Consider the following 16,005-nt stretch of genomic DNA (forward strand, 5'->3'; position numbering starts at 1 on the left):
CACAATTAATTCGTAGGGGAAGACATAATTAACCTTAAATCTAATGGAAGGGAGCGTCACACTTACTACATTTAGTAGCGGACATCATTGCTCCTCTATTCCTTAAAACATATATATAAACACTTGCGCACTCTTTTATATTTCACTACCGGTATTTCTGCGCGTACAACTAAAAACACCTATTACTATTCCTTAGCTAGAACATTGAATCAACGAGCGGGTTATACTCTAAACGAATGGTAGCGTCACTCTGAGTACTTACGCCAGCGTATAGTAGCGGACATATAATTGCTACTCTATTCCTAGAAATATAATTAGCGTTTCGTTTTTTCACATATTAACTTTACTTTAGTAAAAAAAAAATCCTTAAATAAGGTAAAATATAAATGCACTGCGACTGCCTCATGTATTCTCTCGACTATCTCCTTATCAATTTGCACTACAATTATTAGTACCAAGGCTCCCATCTTCGGGGCGAGGAGATTTCAGTCATTTTAATTACGAGTGAGTCGACCACTGAACCTTGTGCATTTCAAAACTATACGTGATAAAATTAAATATCCTCCTTGCGATAATCTTTAACAGTTTAAACTTAAAACACATAAACACAACTGGCGTTACTTTTCGGATCATTAACAAGTTACGGTCTGTTTATAAATAAAAATGAAATTGAAACTTGAAAGGACTTTAATTAATTAAAAAAAAACACAATTTACTTCAGCAATACTCTCTGCTGTGACCCACTAAGTACACACACCATGGTGTGATGTGATTGAGTCGTATCGTTTATAGCCGAACTATCATAAGTCACGCACCAAATTCATGTAAAAAAATACCAAATTGTATTTCAAGAGACTACTGCAAGGACAAGGGTCATCAAAATAAAATGCCACTTTCAAAATTTAGATAAAATCCTGTGAATTGATGAAAATTTCCCAGGTGGTAGTTCTGTCATAGCCATAGGGCCTGAAGGGGTCCCGGGTTCGATACCCGGTGGAGGCACAAGTGGTTCGGATCCCACTTTAAACTGTAGGTCCAGTCCCGATTAGCCTTACTGTGCATAAAGTGGACTTAAAACAGCAACTCAAACCAAAACCATCAGGGCCTGACCAAAGGTACCGGGTTCGAGCGAACCACGGCGTTACTAGGAGCGAAATTACAAGGACTAGTCGGTAGACGTGCCCGGGCCGGCCAAATTCTGGGCGGAATATGACACTCGAATGTCCGACATCGAACCTTCCGGCGCGCGGAATGACGGACGTACCTTATGCCACATCGCACCGACGCGGAAAACCGCGATGAAGCAAGGGCGCAGAGCTGTTGCCTCATTGCCCGTGGCTACCAAAATAAACATTCTATTTTCGTTTCCTCCGCATTGTAATGTGCTTTAATGCAGCGGGTGATTAGCCTATTGAGTGGGTGTGGTGAGAAAGGACTCTGAATTAAAGCCGAGTGTCGACATTAACCATCATTAACATTAAAGCTGCGTACTACGAAGCTTGCCCCAAAAATAAAGATTCGCGGAGAAAAAAACAATTCTGACATGTCACTATTTAACAAATTTCAATTTTCATTTATTTCGAATGATATAAATGAAAAATTCCGCAACTCCAACATTTAGCGATGCCTATCCTTTCAATTTTTATGTCTGTTTAAGAAAACAAGGCGTGACGCTTTTCATTTCCAAAAGAAAATGAAAAGGACCGCATCAATCCACCACGTAGCGTTCCAACATGAAAGCGGGGATCTTAAATAGGGATATAACTTGCCCCTCCCGATTAATACTTGTTGATGGTAGAGACAGCCCTGAACGGGCAGATACAAATATCTAACTTATCATTAAAATAGACTCATGATTCGGTTTAGACTGAAGTGAGCAATGCGAATGGCAGAATGGGTGTAGACTAGCTTACCCTGTTCGGTTTAGAAATAAGACCAGCAGCTCCTGCTTCTCCGATGATTCCAGATTAAAAGACCTCGTGTCGCTCTCATGCGCACCTATTTAAACCCTCGCTTGGCCTCTCGTCACTTCTTGCCAAAGGCCAGTGTTCTTACCATTTCCTGTGAAAGGCTTACCCAACACATTTCTGAGCAGGAGCTGACAAGGTCTGCCAGGGTCAATATTTCTTAATCGAACGGGTATGGTACGAAACCACCTTCTCTTGTGGAAAAGGAGGAACTTGACCATTTAGATTTATTAAAAGTTTACTCTTTGTTTTAAACGTCATTTGCAAGGCTGATGGCATAGTTTTACGCCTCAGAGAGAGGTAACACCATTTATCCTTATGTTCACGGGCGATTTATTTTTACGTTGGGAGGAGTAGCCTAATTGTTTAGTTTTAGGTGGCAAGGTCGAGGCATGATCGATATTTTAGACTTTGGGGGGGGGGACGATCGCCCCTCTCGTCTTCAGTTTTAGGGTATTCTCTCAAATCTGAAACATCTGAGAAGGATCATTGATCTGAAAAGACATGTAAAGTTCAGACTGATTTCATTCAAATGTAATACCAGGTACCTAGCAGCTTTGATAATTACTGATAAAAATATCTAATTTTAAAGCTGTTGGCGTAGCGTGGGACTTGCCCCATATTTGACACCTCGGCCCTCTTCAGCCATGCACTATATTTGAAACTTTTCGTTGCAGAACTTTAGCCTAGCAAATGCTCTCAAATCGCTGATAGTTTCATTTCTTAATCTCAATCTCTGAATAGCAGTCTGATATTTGAAAATATAAGTAAAAGGTGAAATAATCGTTTTTGTACGTCATTTTAGAAGCAGAAATGTTTTATATGCTAAAATATGAAAAATATAGATCCTACAAAATAAGAGATACCATATTGCCTCAATCTCCTCGACTGCCTTCGCGATTAGTCAAAAAGGCAGAAATGTGAAGTAAAATGATATAAATCTATCATTAAATTATTTCTCTCTAACTGTTTCGTTCATGTAATTCTTCTTTATAAAATTATGAAATGGTAAATGAGAACACTGGCAACTTTCTTTGCAACACATCGATCAGAAAGTTTCAGAAACATGGTATTTCTCAATACGTTTTCACGTGTACTTTGTCCCCTTTTTAAATTAGCGTGTTTTCAGTTATGTTAGTCTACTAATCATTAAACACTGCATGCGAAGATCTAGTACCAGGCAAGGATGGAAATTTGCAGTAATTATCGTAAGACATAATATTTTAGTTTTCTTGTATTAAGCGCCGTTTAATGGAATTGTAAGAAATAAAATAATCTGTAATAGAGACCTCTGGGCCTTTTCTTATCTCTTATGAATCTTCGCCACTGTGGAATTTCATATATTCAATAACCATATATTTATTATTTATGTAATAAATACATAAATATAACAATAAAATATAATAAGCTATTTAATAATAATTAATACATATATATGGGGTATGTGGGGAGAGATATTGTAAAAACTGGTTGATCAATTTTAAAAACCTGCCCCCCACTCCAAAATAAGTTGCGACGTCCCTGCATCCTTATGCAGTTTGTAGAATGCACACGTAGAAGTCTGATGAGTACTTCTTGTAGTTCCTCACATGTAGAGTTGGAAGAGGTCGGAAAAAACCGACTTTTTTGGAAAAAAACGTAGTTTTTTTCTCGGCCTTTTTGGTTGAGCTTTTCTCAACATTTTTCACAAAAGTGTCTCAAATCAATGAAAATACAGAAGTTGCCAGTATATTTCCTGTTCCATGGTTTCCGTTTATCTCCCTGCTATAAAATAGACACTCATTTCTAAATATAAAATACAATTTACAATATGAAATATGTTGTAATTTTTGGAGGAAGAAAATTAATATATCAAGCACCTGCCTTTAAAATGCATATATATGAAATATGTACTTAAATGTAATAGCATGCTAAATTATAGAAGGTCTTCATTTTTTTTTAAAAAAAAAAGTAATTTCCAAAAAGTGGTAAAATGATGTATTTCAAAATTGTGGTCTAAATATGGGCTACTAGTGGCAATATCACAAAAAGCAATTAAAATTTAAAAGAACAGTCATTTATCGCTAAAACATTATAAAATTCATATTTATGAATAATCTGTTGTTTTGAAAATCAAGCGGAATGGAAAAATCGAAATTAAGAAAATCATCCAAATATTTGTTCAAAATATGATCTCAACATTAGACCTCATGTCATAGCCCATATTTAGACCATCACGCTATTTTTCTTCTTCAATTCATTTTCACTCTCTGTGGGATATATTTCACAAACAAATCATGGCATTATAAAAGCCCACATTTGTTTTATGTACTGCTACATACATACATACATGCTACTATACAAAGCAGATGATCATTCAGAAAACGCTGAGTTAAAACATACCTGCACAAAGTTTTCGGAGGTCACAATTCTATAACAGGGTCCAAGGCATAAACTAACCACCACTTTCTCTTGCGAATTGGCGTCGCAACCTTTGTCCTTGACAGATAACCAGTTTCCATAGCCTCTGCCAGGCTGCAGCACCCGGGAGCGCTGATAACTCCAAAACCCATATTTAAACATTCGCCCATATTTAGACCTTCTCCTCTACATGAAGCAAAAAAGGAAATACTGCTCTACCTTTTGAAAAACTAGTATCAAATCTCTTTACACTAAATTTTGTGTTCAGTAAAATATACAGCGTGAGCATAAAAACACTCCCTGATTTCAAGATGTCATAAAATTAATAGTTACTTGAATATATTGATAAAATTGATATCCAAAGCTCAGTTAACTCAAAATATTTTCATATCTTTCTTTTCAGAATCGCTAGTTGTGACATTGGCAGCTAGAGGGCAGTGACATCGAAAATGTCGTTCACCCCACAGCAAAGAAGCTGGTATGTGTTAGAACTTGCCAAAACAAGCAGTGTTGTGAGAGTGCAGCGTGCATTTAAAAGGAATTTTGATGTTGATCCACCAACACACATTGATCCATTTTGAAGTGGCATAAAACATTTGTGGAGAAAGGGTGCATTTGTGATCGAACAAAAGAACATTCTGACCGATCGTCCGTCTCTGAGGAAATTGTGTAGCGTGTGCGAGAAGCCTTTGTACGCAGCCTGAGGAAATCAATTCGTCAAGCTAGCAGGCAGTTGCAGGTGCCACAAACAACCGTATGCAAGATTTTGCAGAAGCGTTTGCGGTTTCACCCGTACCGGCTGCAATTGGTTCAAAAGTTGTATCCACAAGACAAGGTAAATCGACTTGAGTTTTGCGAAACTATTCACACTTTAATGGAGGACGAGGACACCTTTCTGAGAAAGATATTTTTAGTCATGAGGCGAACTTCCACTTGAGTGGAAAAGTGAACAGAAATAATGTTAGGATCTGGGGAAGCGAGCTTCCGCATGCCACTCTCGATGTGCAACGTGACTCACCCAAGGTGAATGTTTTTTGTGTAGTGTCAGAGCGTCGAGTGTACGGTCCGTTCTTCTTTGAGGAGCTAACAATCACAGGTGAAAGCTACTTGACAATGCTACGTGACTGGTTAATTCCTCAACTTGCTGCGGAGAGAGGTGACTGCATTGTACAACAAGGTGGAGCGCCCCCACACTGGCATCAATCTGTACACAGCTTTCTGAACAACAACCTCCCACACCGATCGATAGGACGAGCTGGACCCAAAGATCAAAATCTGTGCAACTGGCCCCCACGATTACCGCACATGTCAGTGTGTGACTTTTTCCTTTGGGGTTCGTGAAGGACCAGGTCTATGTACCTTCACTACCCACAACCCTGAATGATCTTCAAGAACGCATCAGTGCAGCTGTCAACTTCATTACACCGGATACGCTTGAGAAGGTGGGGTTGGAGCTGGATTACCGTCTCGATGTTTCTCGCGTAACAGTTGGCACGCACATTGGGTGTTTGTAATTCCAATGAACACCACCAAGAACTTTATGAGTTTATGCAACTTGTGTGAATGTTTCCGCAGAAAACTACTTTTGGTATTAAATCCAGGGACTGGTTTTGTGCTCACCCTGTATATTTGTGTTCTGGCTTTCAGAACAACATGTATAATTTGGTTAAATGGCGGCTAAACCTAGTAACGGAGCAACTAGTGATGTATTTTGGCTGCTTGTTGCACTGGTTCTCAACCTTTGTGAGACCACAGCCCAGTAAATTTATTTCTTACATGTCGAAACCCTGATCCCAACAATTTCACTCATAAATACATTTCTGATCTTTCAAGTATATATGAAAATTAATATTCAACCTTAATTAATATTAATATATCAAGTATGCCATAATCATAGTTCAATTATGTATAGACTTGCTCTGAAATATAAAATTAGATTTAAAAAATTAGTCGTCAACCCCTGGGTGCAACGGACCATTTGCGACCTGGCGGTTGAAAAACACTTCCACTAAAACTGAAGTAGAAGCAAATAAGATGGCGGAAATGGCGAAAAATAATCTATTAAAGATATGTGGACTAGACCTAAAGTTTGAAATGAGATCCGAAGCACTCTGCCTCCACAGAGAATTCAGCCTCGGACCTCTTCTTATTACAAGGCAACAGCATTACTTTATTCCACTCCAGGGTCGTCATTCATGATTATAAAAGGAACCTTCTATCAAAAAGCCGGCCTTTTACCATCAACAGTACTTGCAATTTGTTCTCTTGTGATTTACAGGTTAAATTAGATCTTAATCTCTGATGAAGTAGTTAACAATCTTGTTAAGTATAGAGAACATTCAGAACGAAGCAACACATGACAGTGGAGGGTGTCACATTGACGAGACAAAGACCCCTTCATTCTAAGCAAACATCCACCACACATGCACAAACAAGACCAAGATTACATGATGCGTGCCAATGAAGGAGCTTTCAGACTGAAGTCACACATGACAAGCGACACAGTCTCCTTCAGTATAAAGCGAAACATTCACCGTGCATGTAAGAATAACAGACCGAAGCGGCACGATGCACGCCACTGAGAAAACAGTATAGTCTGAACAACATGCAAGTGACATGTTTAGCTTGTTGTCGTGCTTCAGTTCAAAAGGTTGAATGGATTACTGAGGGTCTGCTTCCAAGTGACACATGTCACTTGTTGCTTTGGTCTGAAAGTTCCCTGAGAAAACGGTACAGGCCAAGTGACAAGCGACATTTGCAGCTTATGTTGCTTCGATTCGATAGGTTGCATGTACTTCTAAGGGTTGGTTTCCAAGAGCTACGTGTCGCTTCCATCTCAAAGCTCTGTTAAACAGGATATAAACACAAATTCACGTAATTCGTCGTATGCTTCTGCATAGTGTTGTGAACACTAAAGATTTTTAATTGTACAGAAACATTGAATATTTTGATATTAACATTTGTTTCATATTTTATGACAAACATTTATATTGAGACCCAAACATGTAAAAGCTTGTTTTAAGCAGGGACTGCAGTTGAAACCTACTTTCAGTTTCAGTTTCAGTTCGTCCCGGAATGAAACATTGCGGTTCACTTTCAGTTCTCGAACTGAAACTGGAATGGAACCGGAGTATATATGTCCGAACCAGAACTGGAATGATCTGATGTTTTACATTCAGTTCGGCCCGGAATGAAACCATTCTGTTCATTTTCAGTTCTCGAACTAAAATTGGAACGAGACCGGAGTATATCTATCCGAACTGTAATTGGATGGTCTGAACTGTCACTTCCAGTTTGGCCAGGAATGAAAGTTTTCAGTTCAGTTTCAGTTCTCGAACTTAAACCGTTTCCAGACCCAAATGTTAAGGATCTGGGCGCGTTTTGCTATGTTTGAAATCGAGAAAAATACTGAGTAACTTTTACATTTTCTTCATTTAAGAACTGTATCTCACATTGTACTGACAATTGTACTTTTTTGTAATTATCTGTGAAATGAAAACGAAAAGTTTATATGAATCCGCCGCGTCACTTTTACCGCAGTTGATTCAGTTCAAAATGGCATCAAACAATGGGATGAAAATTAACTGTGAAAATAATTACTTATCTTCATTACAGTAACCAAATTGTAGTTAATCAAACATACATTTCTGAAAGTAGCGTATGACATCACAGTACAGTAACCAAATTGTAGTTAAACAAATACATTTATGAAAGTAGCGTATGTCATCACAGTACAGCAACCAAATTGTAGTTAATAAAACAGATACAATTCTATGTGAGCTGTGGCTAGCTTCATTAGTGTGTCCATTTTCCCGCAAAACTACAACATCAATAAGATTAATACACATTAGATTTTGCTATGGGAGCAAATTTTCCAATTCATGGAAAATGGCATTTACTCTTTTGTATGTAATTACATAATTTTGTTTGGTTTTCTGAATTCCTGAAAATAGAAAATTAAAATAAAATAGTGTATGAACTGTTAATTTATGAAAAAAGCAATAAGCATCTATCCTCGATGGATATCTTCACACCTACAAATAACCATGGATTAAAGAAAAAGCACTTAAAAATATGCTTCACAAACTTTGGTTGATTGTAAATGATATATGTCATAATTTTGTAGTACGAGTTCCTCCTCTTCATATGTAACATAGTATTTGCACTTTAACAGCTATTATTTAAATTTTGAATAAAAAAGGAAATTAGGTCATACATAAATCTTACAATGTTAATCTTTTAAATGTCTTTCCAAACGAGAATTATGAAAAACGACAGCAAACATGTGAGGAGCATGAAAGACAACGACTATTCACCTTCCTCCTCGACGAACTCGTAAACACTACTGGAGCTAATAGAGGAACTGAAAGAATTTTCATCTTGGTTTAAGGCTGGCAAGTGCTGATCAGAACGCTTTTGGAATAAAGCATTCGTCCCCAAGACCATGAGATCATCCAGTGTTGGAAAGGAAAGGTTGTACCTCAAATCTGACATTACAAACTTCACACTTCAGAACAATCGCTCCACGCTTACCTGGGTAACTGGTGCAGCCAAAACCACCATGGCAACAGAATAAAGTTCTGTCATGGAATGCTTTCTCCTATCCCAGAATTCTAATACTTTGTTGTTTCTTGGCAATCGTGGGGTCGTAGCTCGAAAAACCTTCAACAAGAGAAGAATATTCTTCTTCGACTGACCTCCGTCTGCAGTAATTCGATTCGAATCTTTTTCATTAAAAGAAACTCCTGTTCATCCTCCTCGTCCATATCTGCCGTCACATCTTCGGTGTCTCTAGTATCAGCTTCTAGAGTATTGCCTTTAGTATTGCATTTCTCTAATTGCAACCACAATTCCATTGTTTGTTTTTCTGCAGTAAGACAGGCTGATTCAGAACGAAGACAGAGATATCTTGGGTCCATATAAACAGACGCCACAAAAGCAGGATTCTGGAACAGCTTAACTTCCCTTTCTTCCATGTGCAGCACAAGCCGTTTGGCGATTTTGGAACCAACGCGCTTTGTACGGAGTTTACATTGTACCCAAGTTCCAAAAAGGTGTCCCATGAGGAGCTGTTCACGCTGTAAGGAAGCCATAGCCACCTTGACTGGGTAAAGAGTCAACGAGTGTTTTGGTGGCACAGAAATCATCCTTGGATATGTCTATCTCATGTGGATTCCAGTTGTCCAGACAAAAATTCTGCAGTAGCAGCAAAAACTCGAGCATTGAGTTTGCATGAGTTCCATCTTGTGGGGCAGTCAAGTGCAGGAATATTGAGTTTGTACGCGTGAATCAATTTGATATTTTTTGATGTGTGCAGTCGTTTGCATAGGACCCTAATTTTTTGTATTAGTCCTGACACTTCGGTTGATTTCAAGGTGTCAGCCACATCAAGATGTAACGTATGTGCAGCACAACGAATGCAACTCAGGGCGAAGCCACTTGTGGCACATTCCTCCAATCCCGACATAATGATTTCCTCCTGAGTTTCATTTTCGTCAAGGACTGACCCATTGTTGATGTTTTCCTCATCTAGGTCTTGGCCCTTTGAGTTATTTTCTTCTTCAAATTCCATTACTATTTCCCCTCCTTGCAACTGATCATCATGGAGCAGGGTGGCGACTTTCACCATATTACTGCCATTATCACAGGTCAGGAAGTATATCTGTGACACATCAATGTGATAATCATGTAACACACAATTTATGAGTCTTCTAATATTCTCACCTGTGTGAGATACAAGTATTTCTTTAACGGTGAGCGTCCTTAGCTGTACTGTCATATCTGTAATAAATTGCACGTTAATTCCAAGAAATCCTCTTTAAAGGGAGTATCTTCCCCATGAACTCTGATGACAAGTTATTTCTTGTTATTTGTGCTCGCTTCACAACTTCATTCTTCACAGTACGTGCAGTAATAGTAGTTAAGGGGTAGCCATAGCACGATAACCAATCAGTATCGATTACCTTAATCGATTTCCAATAATCGATAAGTGATCAATACATTTTTTTTGGGTGAAAATCGATTTTTTTTAAATTAGGTGTGGGTGGGGGTGTTTCCAAATAAGGAGTTGTATGTAAGGGTATGTGGGTGTTGTTAACCTAAGATAGTGATTGATTGATTGACAGGTGTCATATTTATTTATATTTTTTCCAAATAAGGAGATGTAGGGTGTCCTAATAATATAGTAATTGATATGTTTGTAGATTGTTGTATTGTTAAACCTTATTATAGTTGTTAATATTATTGATAATAATATAGATTGATCGATTGTTTCTATAGGTGACGTCATCGATTGTACTGGGTGTTTCCAAATAAGGAGGGGTTGTGGGTGTTCTAATAATATAGTGATTGATGTGGGTGGGGTAAATGATATGTTTGTAGATTGTTGTATTGTTAAACCTTATTATAGTTGTTAATATTATTGATAATAATATAGATTGATTGATCGATTGTTTGTATAGGTGATTGGTGACGTCATCATCGATTGTACTGGGTGATGTCTCTGGTTGTGTTGTCGTTGCTGCTCTGTGCTTGGTGTGTGCGTGTTTGTGGTTTATATAGTAGCGGTGTGTTTGTGGTGGGGGATGAATGCGTGCGCATGCTCTGTGGGGGAGTGCAGGTGCTGTCGGCAGCTGTGTGGTTCTGCGTGGGAGCGTCGACATCTGTGAGTATTGAATTTTTTGCTCTGCGTGATATGTGGACGTGATGAAAGATAATACTCTGTGGGGGTTCGTTGACATCTGGCGGATGTTCGGTTCGAATGCGTGCGCATGCTCTGTGGGGGAGTGCAGGTGCTGTCGGCATCTGTGTGGATAGAATATTTTTAGGTTCTGCGTGGGAGCGCCGACATGTGTGAGTATTGAATTTTTTGCTCTGCGTGATATGTGGACGTGATGAAAGATAATACTCTGTGGGGGTTCGTTGACATCTGGCGGATGTTCGTTTCGAATGCCTCTCTCTGTGGGGGGTAGTTTTGGCGGTATGTGTCCAGTTCAAATATACATCTCTCTCTGTGGCGAGCGTTGGCATCTGACCAGATCGAATTTTTTGCTCTGTGGGGGATCGCAGGTGTGTGGATCAAATATATATCTCTGTGGGGGAGTGCAGGTGTTGTTGTTGTTGTTGTTGGCGTGTGGTTGTGACCAATGCGGTGTTTGTGTGGGGAGGAGTCTCCCACGACTTGTTGGTATAAATATGTTTGACATCGACGAGTTCGATGTGTCTGTCTCTGAGAGTGGAGAAGTTTTTGCTGCTGCTGCTGCTGCTGCTGAGTCTGAGGTGTGTATACTGTCTGTCTTACGCATTACCGAAAGAGATTAGTGGGTTGTGATGTCGTTGTATCTGGGGACTGTAAAAAGTAGTCGTTCAATTCACTGTCCATACTGTAAAGACGTTCAAGTGGTTGATTTCCCAGATTACGGGTATGCTCGTTACTACTGTGTGAATGTGAACTGTAGCGAGTATAGAATGTATGTGCTCCGTCGCGAAGGCAAGTTTTTGTTTATGCCTGGTGGGTTGCGGACGAGGTTGTCAGATGATTTTTTCTGTGTTTATTGCGGGGAGTTTAGTTATAAAAGTACTCGTGATTGTACAGATTGTTTTGCCTTTGACGACGGACGTGAATGTAGATTCAAGAAGGAAGTTGTGTAACGCAGAGTATTTCTGTTTTCGTTGTAGGTTGTTGCGGCTTCATCGTTGTTGTCTAAGAGGGATGAATTGTGCGCGTCCGTGGATACGTTTCTGTGTAGATGTGGAGTCCGCTAGTATTGATGGGGAGTTATTAACGAGTGTAGAATGTAGGGAAGGGGATGTGGATATGATGTATGTCCCTCGTAGGACCACCCCAACAGCTCGTTGCAAGGTAGCTGTGAGTGCTTCGTCAAAGAAAGGTGGCGGCGGTGGGTATGAAATGTGTGAATCGTTTGTGTTACACAAATATCACCCGTCATATTTTCACTTTAGTTTTAAGACTAGGGATATGTCTGTGATCAGAGATTTGCAGACGAAGGGGGAGGAGTGTGGTCCTTTGTATATCTACGAAGCGAGCGCGATAGGTGAGAAGGGAAAATGTCTTTGTGAGGAGAGAGTAAATGTAAAGTTTGGTCGCCAGCTTTGGTGTATGGATGAATGTAATGTCCAGTATATTGTGGAGAAAGAGGTGCCAACGATGGGGGAAAGAGATGGTGTTGCAGTTCCGTTCGGAAATCGCGTTTCCACTCTGGAAATGTTTCTTCAGGGTAAAATGGAGGGACACAGCGTTGCTAGATATGGTTCATTTCAAAATATGTACATAGTAAACACGGCAAGGATGGATTTGCTGACCGCTGCTGCGGAAACAGCAAATCTGGAAGCATCCTATGTTATGTCAAAAATGTTGGGATTTGCTAGTCTGTTCCACGGACGCCTCACCGAGCAGCACACATTAGGTGATTTCCTATTGAATACCACACATCCGAACCGTAATCTGGTGAAGCCGATAGCAATGAATCCGGGGGAGGGTTTACCGCTGGACGAATTAATGTACAGTCTCTGGAGGGTGCGAAGACAGATACGTGCCGGAGAGAGACCGCAAAGAAAGAAAGTGCAACTAAGTGAAACATTGTCTAACTGGCTACAGGATCGTGACGAGGTCGACAGAGACAGCGACAGAGCCGAGAACGAGTGCAGTGACGCCGGCGAGAGCTACAGTAGACGAAGAAGAAGACGAAGGAAGGACGAGTTGAAAGTGATAGCGGAAGTAGAAGGAGAGGACGTCCCACTGCTAGCATCAGAATTGTTCAACGAGTAATACAAGATGGTGAGTACAAATAAATAATAACACTTATATGTCGTTAGTAAAAAATAAAATAAATAAAAAAAGTACTTACGGGGAGGTTATGTTTGAAGAAGCAAGCGTGTAGATGAAAAGAAGGGGAAATGAAGGATAGAGGGAGAAGGTGGGAAGATGGTAGGAAGAAGGGTAGAGGTTACTACTGTTGGGGTTAGTAAGGTAGTAGGTCATGAAAATCAGGGACTAGGAGGGCGTCAACGGGTTGAAATACGACCTCCTCTTCCTCCGCCAAGCTGTCCGGGGGTGAGGGGTTGTTTCTAGGAGGTGGAGGGGAGTAGTTGTAGGACGGGTTGGGGGAAGGGGGTGTCGGTGCATGCGGGTGAGGTGTGGGAGGTCTATACTGCCGTTGTTGGGGTTGTTGGGGTTCTAAACGGCAGCCTATGAATAGGTTGACGTCACCCTGAACCAAAGGGTGATCGGGTAGGACGTAATACACGTTCCCCTCCCTTTCTACAACGCATCGGGTCCTCCGTACGACCCGCCCTCCTACTTCGACAGTTTCTACTTCTATAATTTCCCGGGTGACAACCTGTAAAAAATATAGGTAAATGTAGTAAAAAAAGAAGTAGGAAATATGTTTTGTATTTACAAGTGTGTATTGTTTTCTTTGCAGACATCGCCACCAGTTTTGTTTCCCGGGGACTACTGTCTACCATGCAAAAGAATCCACGTGATGGGAGAAAGGTGTGGTGAGAACGAGATTGACGAGTCTGCGTACTATTTGGAAGCTCTGACAAGGAAAGAAGGAGGGATCGAGAACCTGATCCTAGCATTGGAGACAAAAGCCCAATCAATCGAGAAGGATATTCAAGGACTTGTGGCCCTGTACCAGACTATGCAGTTACTACAGAAGTCGTGCCCCAAAATAGAAATGTTTTTTGCAAGAGTTGTGAACGAGGAACCTATAAGGTCCTACTATACAATGCGAAGTGCGTATGATTTGTATAAACTATTCAAGAAGCAGAACTTCGCGGGAGCAGATAAGTCTCTCACCGCTAAATACAGAATGTAGTTATTCTCTAAGGATATTCAGAACTGGTGGCCCTGCCCCCAAAAAAGAAGTGTTTTTGTTTTGTTTTTGTTTGCTGAACCCATAAGGTCCTACTACACTATTACAGAATGTAGCAAATCGAGAGGGGATATATTCAGAACTATAAAGTCGTGCCCCCAAATAGAAGTGTTTTATTTCTTTTCATTTTCTTGCAAGTGTGTGTGTGTGGAGAACCCATAAGGTCCTACTACACTAAGCGAAGTGCGTATGATATGTATAAGTACCGTAGAATGTAGAACGTGTGTGCAAAACTAAATAAAGAAAAGATTTTTCCCTGAACGCTGTGCGTGTTTGTTTGTTTACCTCAAACTAGAGTTTGAATAGCTGTGTATATGTACACTGTTTTGTTTGGTGAGAAAACTCGCACTGAGTCTATCCATGCTGATTCGAATCTATGTCGTTCCCCCCGGCTGGCGCGTGCTAACCACTTCGCCACAAGGGTCGGCAAAACTAACTTATGCGTGTGTAAAGAGAGAAGATTCGTAATGAGTGTATCCTTACTGAGATTCGAATCCAGGTCGTTTTCCCCTCTGACGTATGCCAACCACTTCGCCACAGGGGTCGGTAAAACTTACTTATGCTTGTGTAAGGAGGAGAAGATTCGAATCCAGGTCGTTCCTCCCGGCTGACGTGTGCTAACCACTCCGCCACAAGGGTCGGCAAAACTAACGTATTTGTGTGTGTGACACCTACTGAGGCGTCCGACTCTAACCACTTCGCCACAAGGGTCGGCGCTAACACAAGTGTATATATGCTACGAGTGTCGAACCAAGGATGAGAGAGGTAGAGAGAAAGAGAGAGAGGAATGGTACTTACGAGGGAAACCACATCGGGCGAATGTTGATGTTGCATGATGCTAATACTCAAACTTTTCACACGCACACGTTTTAAAAGTACAAATGAGGCAAAGAATAGCGTATTCTGTCCTTTTATGCATTTAAAGATCTCTGCAAGAGGTTTATTTATCGTGGAGGGCATCTCCCCCAAATCGGCAACTAGCAGCAGGAACGTGTGGGGTGAGCAAAAACAATTCGCACGTGTGGCGAAAACCCGACAGTGTTGCAGCCCTAGGTAAAGAACACCAGATGTAGTTTTTCCCTCCGCGCGGGAGAAATGACTTTCAGCGGCGGCGGTGTCGATGACTAGGCCAGCTGTCGCTCGGGAGGAGGGGGGAGCGACAGCGCTGCTGCCGCCAGATGTCGTGTTTTTCCTCTTCTTCGAGCCATCTCGCTCTTTCGCGAAGCAAGCCGGTCGGTCGACCACCTCGTGGATGTGTAGTGGTTAGCGCAGAGAGTCCGACCTGGTAGGAAAGAGAGAGAGAGAGAGAGAGAGAGAGAGAGAGAGGCGTCTGAGCCATATCTCTCGCTCTTTCTTCTCTCCAGTCGACCTAGTCTACTATGCTACGGCTAGGAGAGAGAGAGAGAGAGAGAGAGAGAGAGAGAATCACGCAAAGTGGTGTCCAATGGCGCCTTTGGCGCCATTGGACGGCCTTTGGCCGCCGCGCGCGCAGGGGGTTCCCTCGCTCTCGCTCTCTCTCTCTCCGTGCGTCTGGAAGGGATGCGTTGAAATGAAACACAACGGATATATGTGAACATATCATTTTAATTGCTCAAAACACACAAAAGCATACAAAATAAGAAATCATCATTAGCAGCAGCAGCAGTATTCGTAGTAGTAGTAGTAGTAGTTCAGGGTGCCACACAGGTAGTAGTAGTCTTAGTAGGCACGTTCTGCATCACCATCGCCATAAGTAGTTA

The 16,005-nt window shown here is 40.9% G+C and overlaps 1 protein-coding gene across 1 annotated transcript; it reads left to right on the forward strand.

Annotated features, from left to right (window-relative positions):
- The first annotated feature begins 12,410 nt into the window (after positions 1-12,410).
- Positions 12,411-14,449, forward strand: LOC145982484 (uncharacterized). Its single transcript, XM_083115942.1, has 2 exons — positions 12,411-13,164; positions 13,811-14,449. The coding sequence occupies exon 1, from the start codon at positions 12,487-12,489 to the stop codon at positions 13,153-13,155; it is 669 nt and encodes a 222-aa protein (XP_082972068.1). The 5' UTR covers positions 12,411-12,486; the 3' UTR covers positions 13,156-13,164; positions 13,811-14,449.
- The last annotated feature ends 1,556 nt before the right edge of the window (positions 14,450-16,005 follow it).

The sequence above is a fragment of the Lepisma saccharinum genome, unplaced genomic scaffold (assembly GCF_977018435.1).
Source record: "Lepisma saccharinum unplaced genomic scaffold, izLepSacc3.1 HAP1_SCAFFOLD_188, whole genome shotgun sequence".
In the NCBI taxonomy this organism is placed as follows: Eukaryota; Metazoa; Arthropoda; class Insecta; order Zygentoma; family Lepismatidae; genus Lepisma; species Lepisma saccharinum.

Bases quoted from the DNA above. Each gene is read 5' to 3' on its own strand.
- LOC145982484 (XM_083115942.1), top strand. From the start codon at position 12,487: ATGGATGAATGTAATGTCCAGTATATTGTGGAGAAAGAGGTGCCAACG.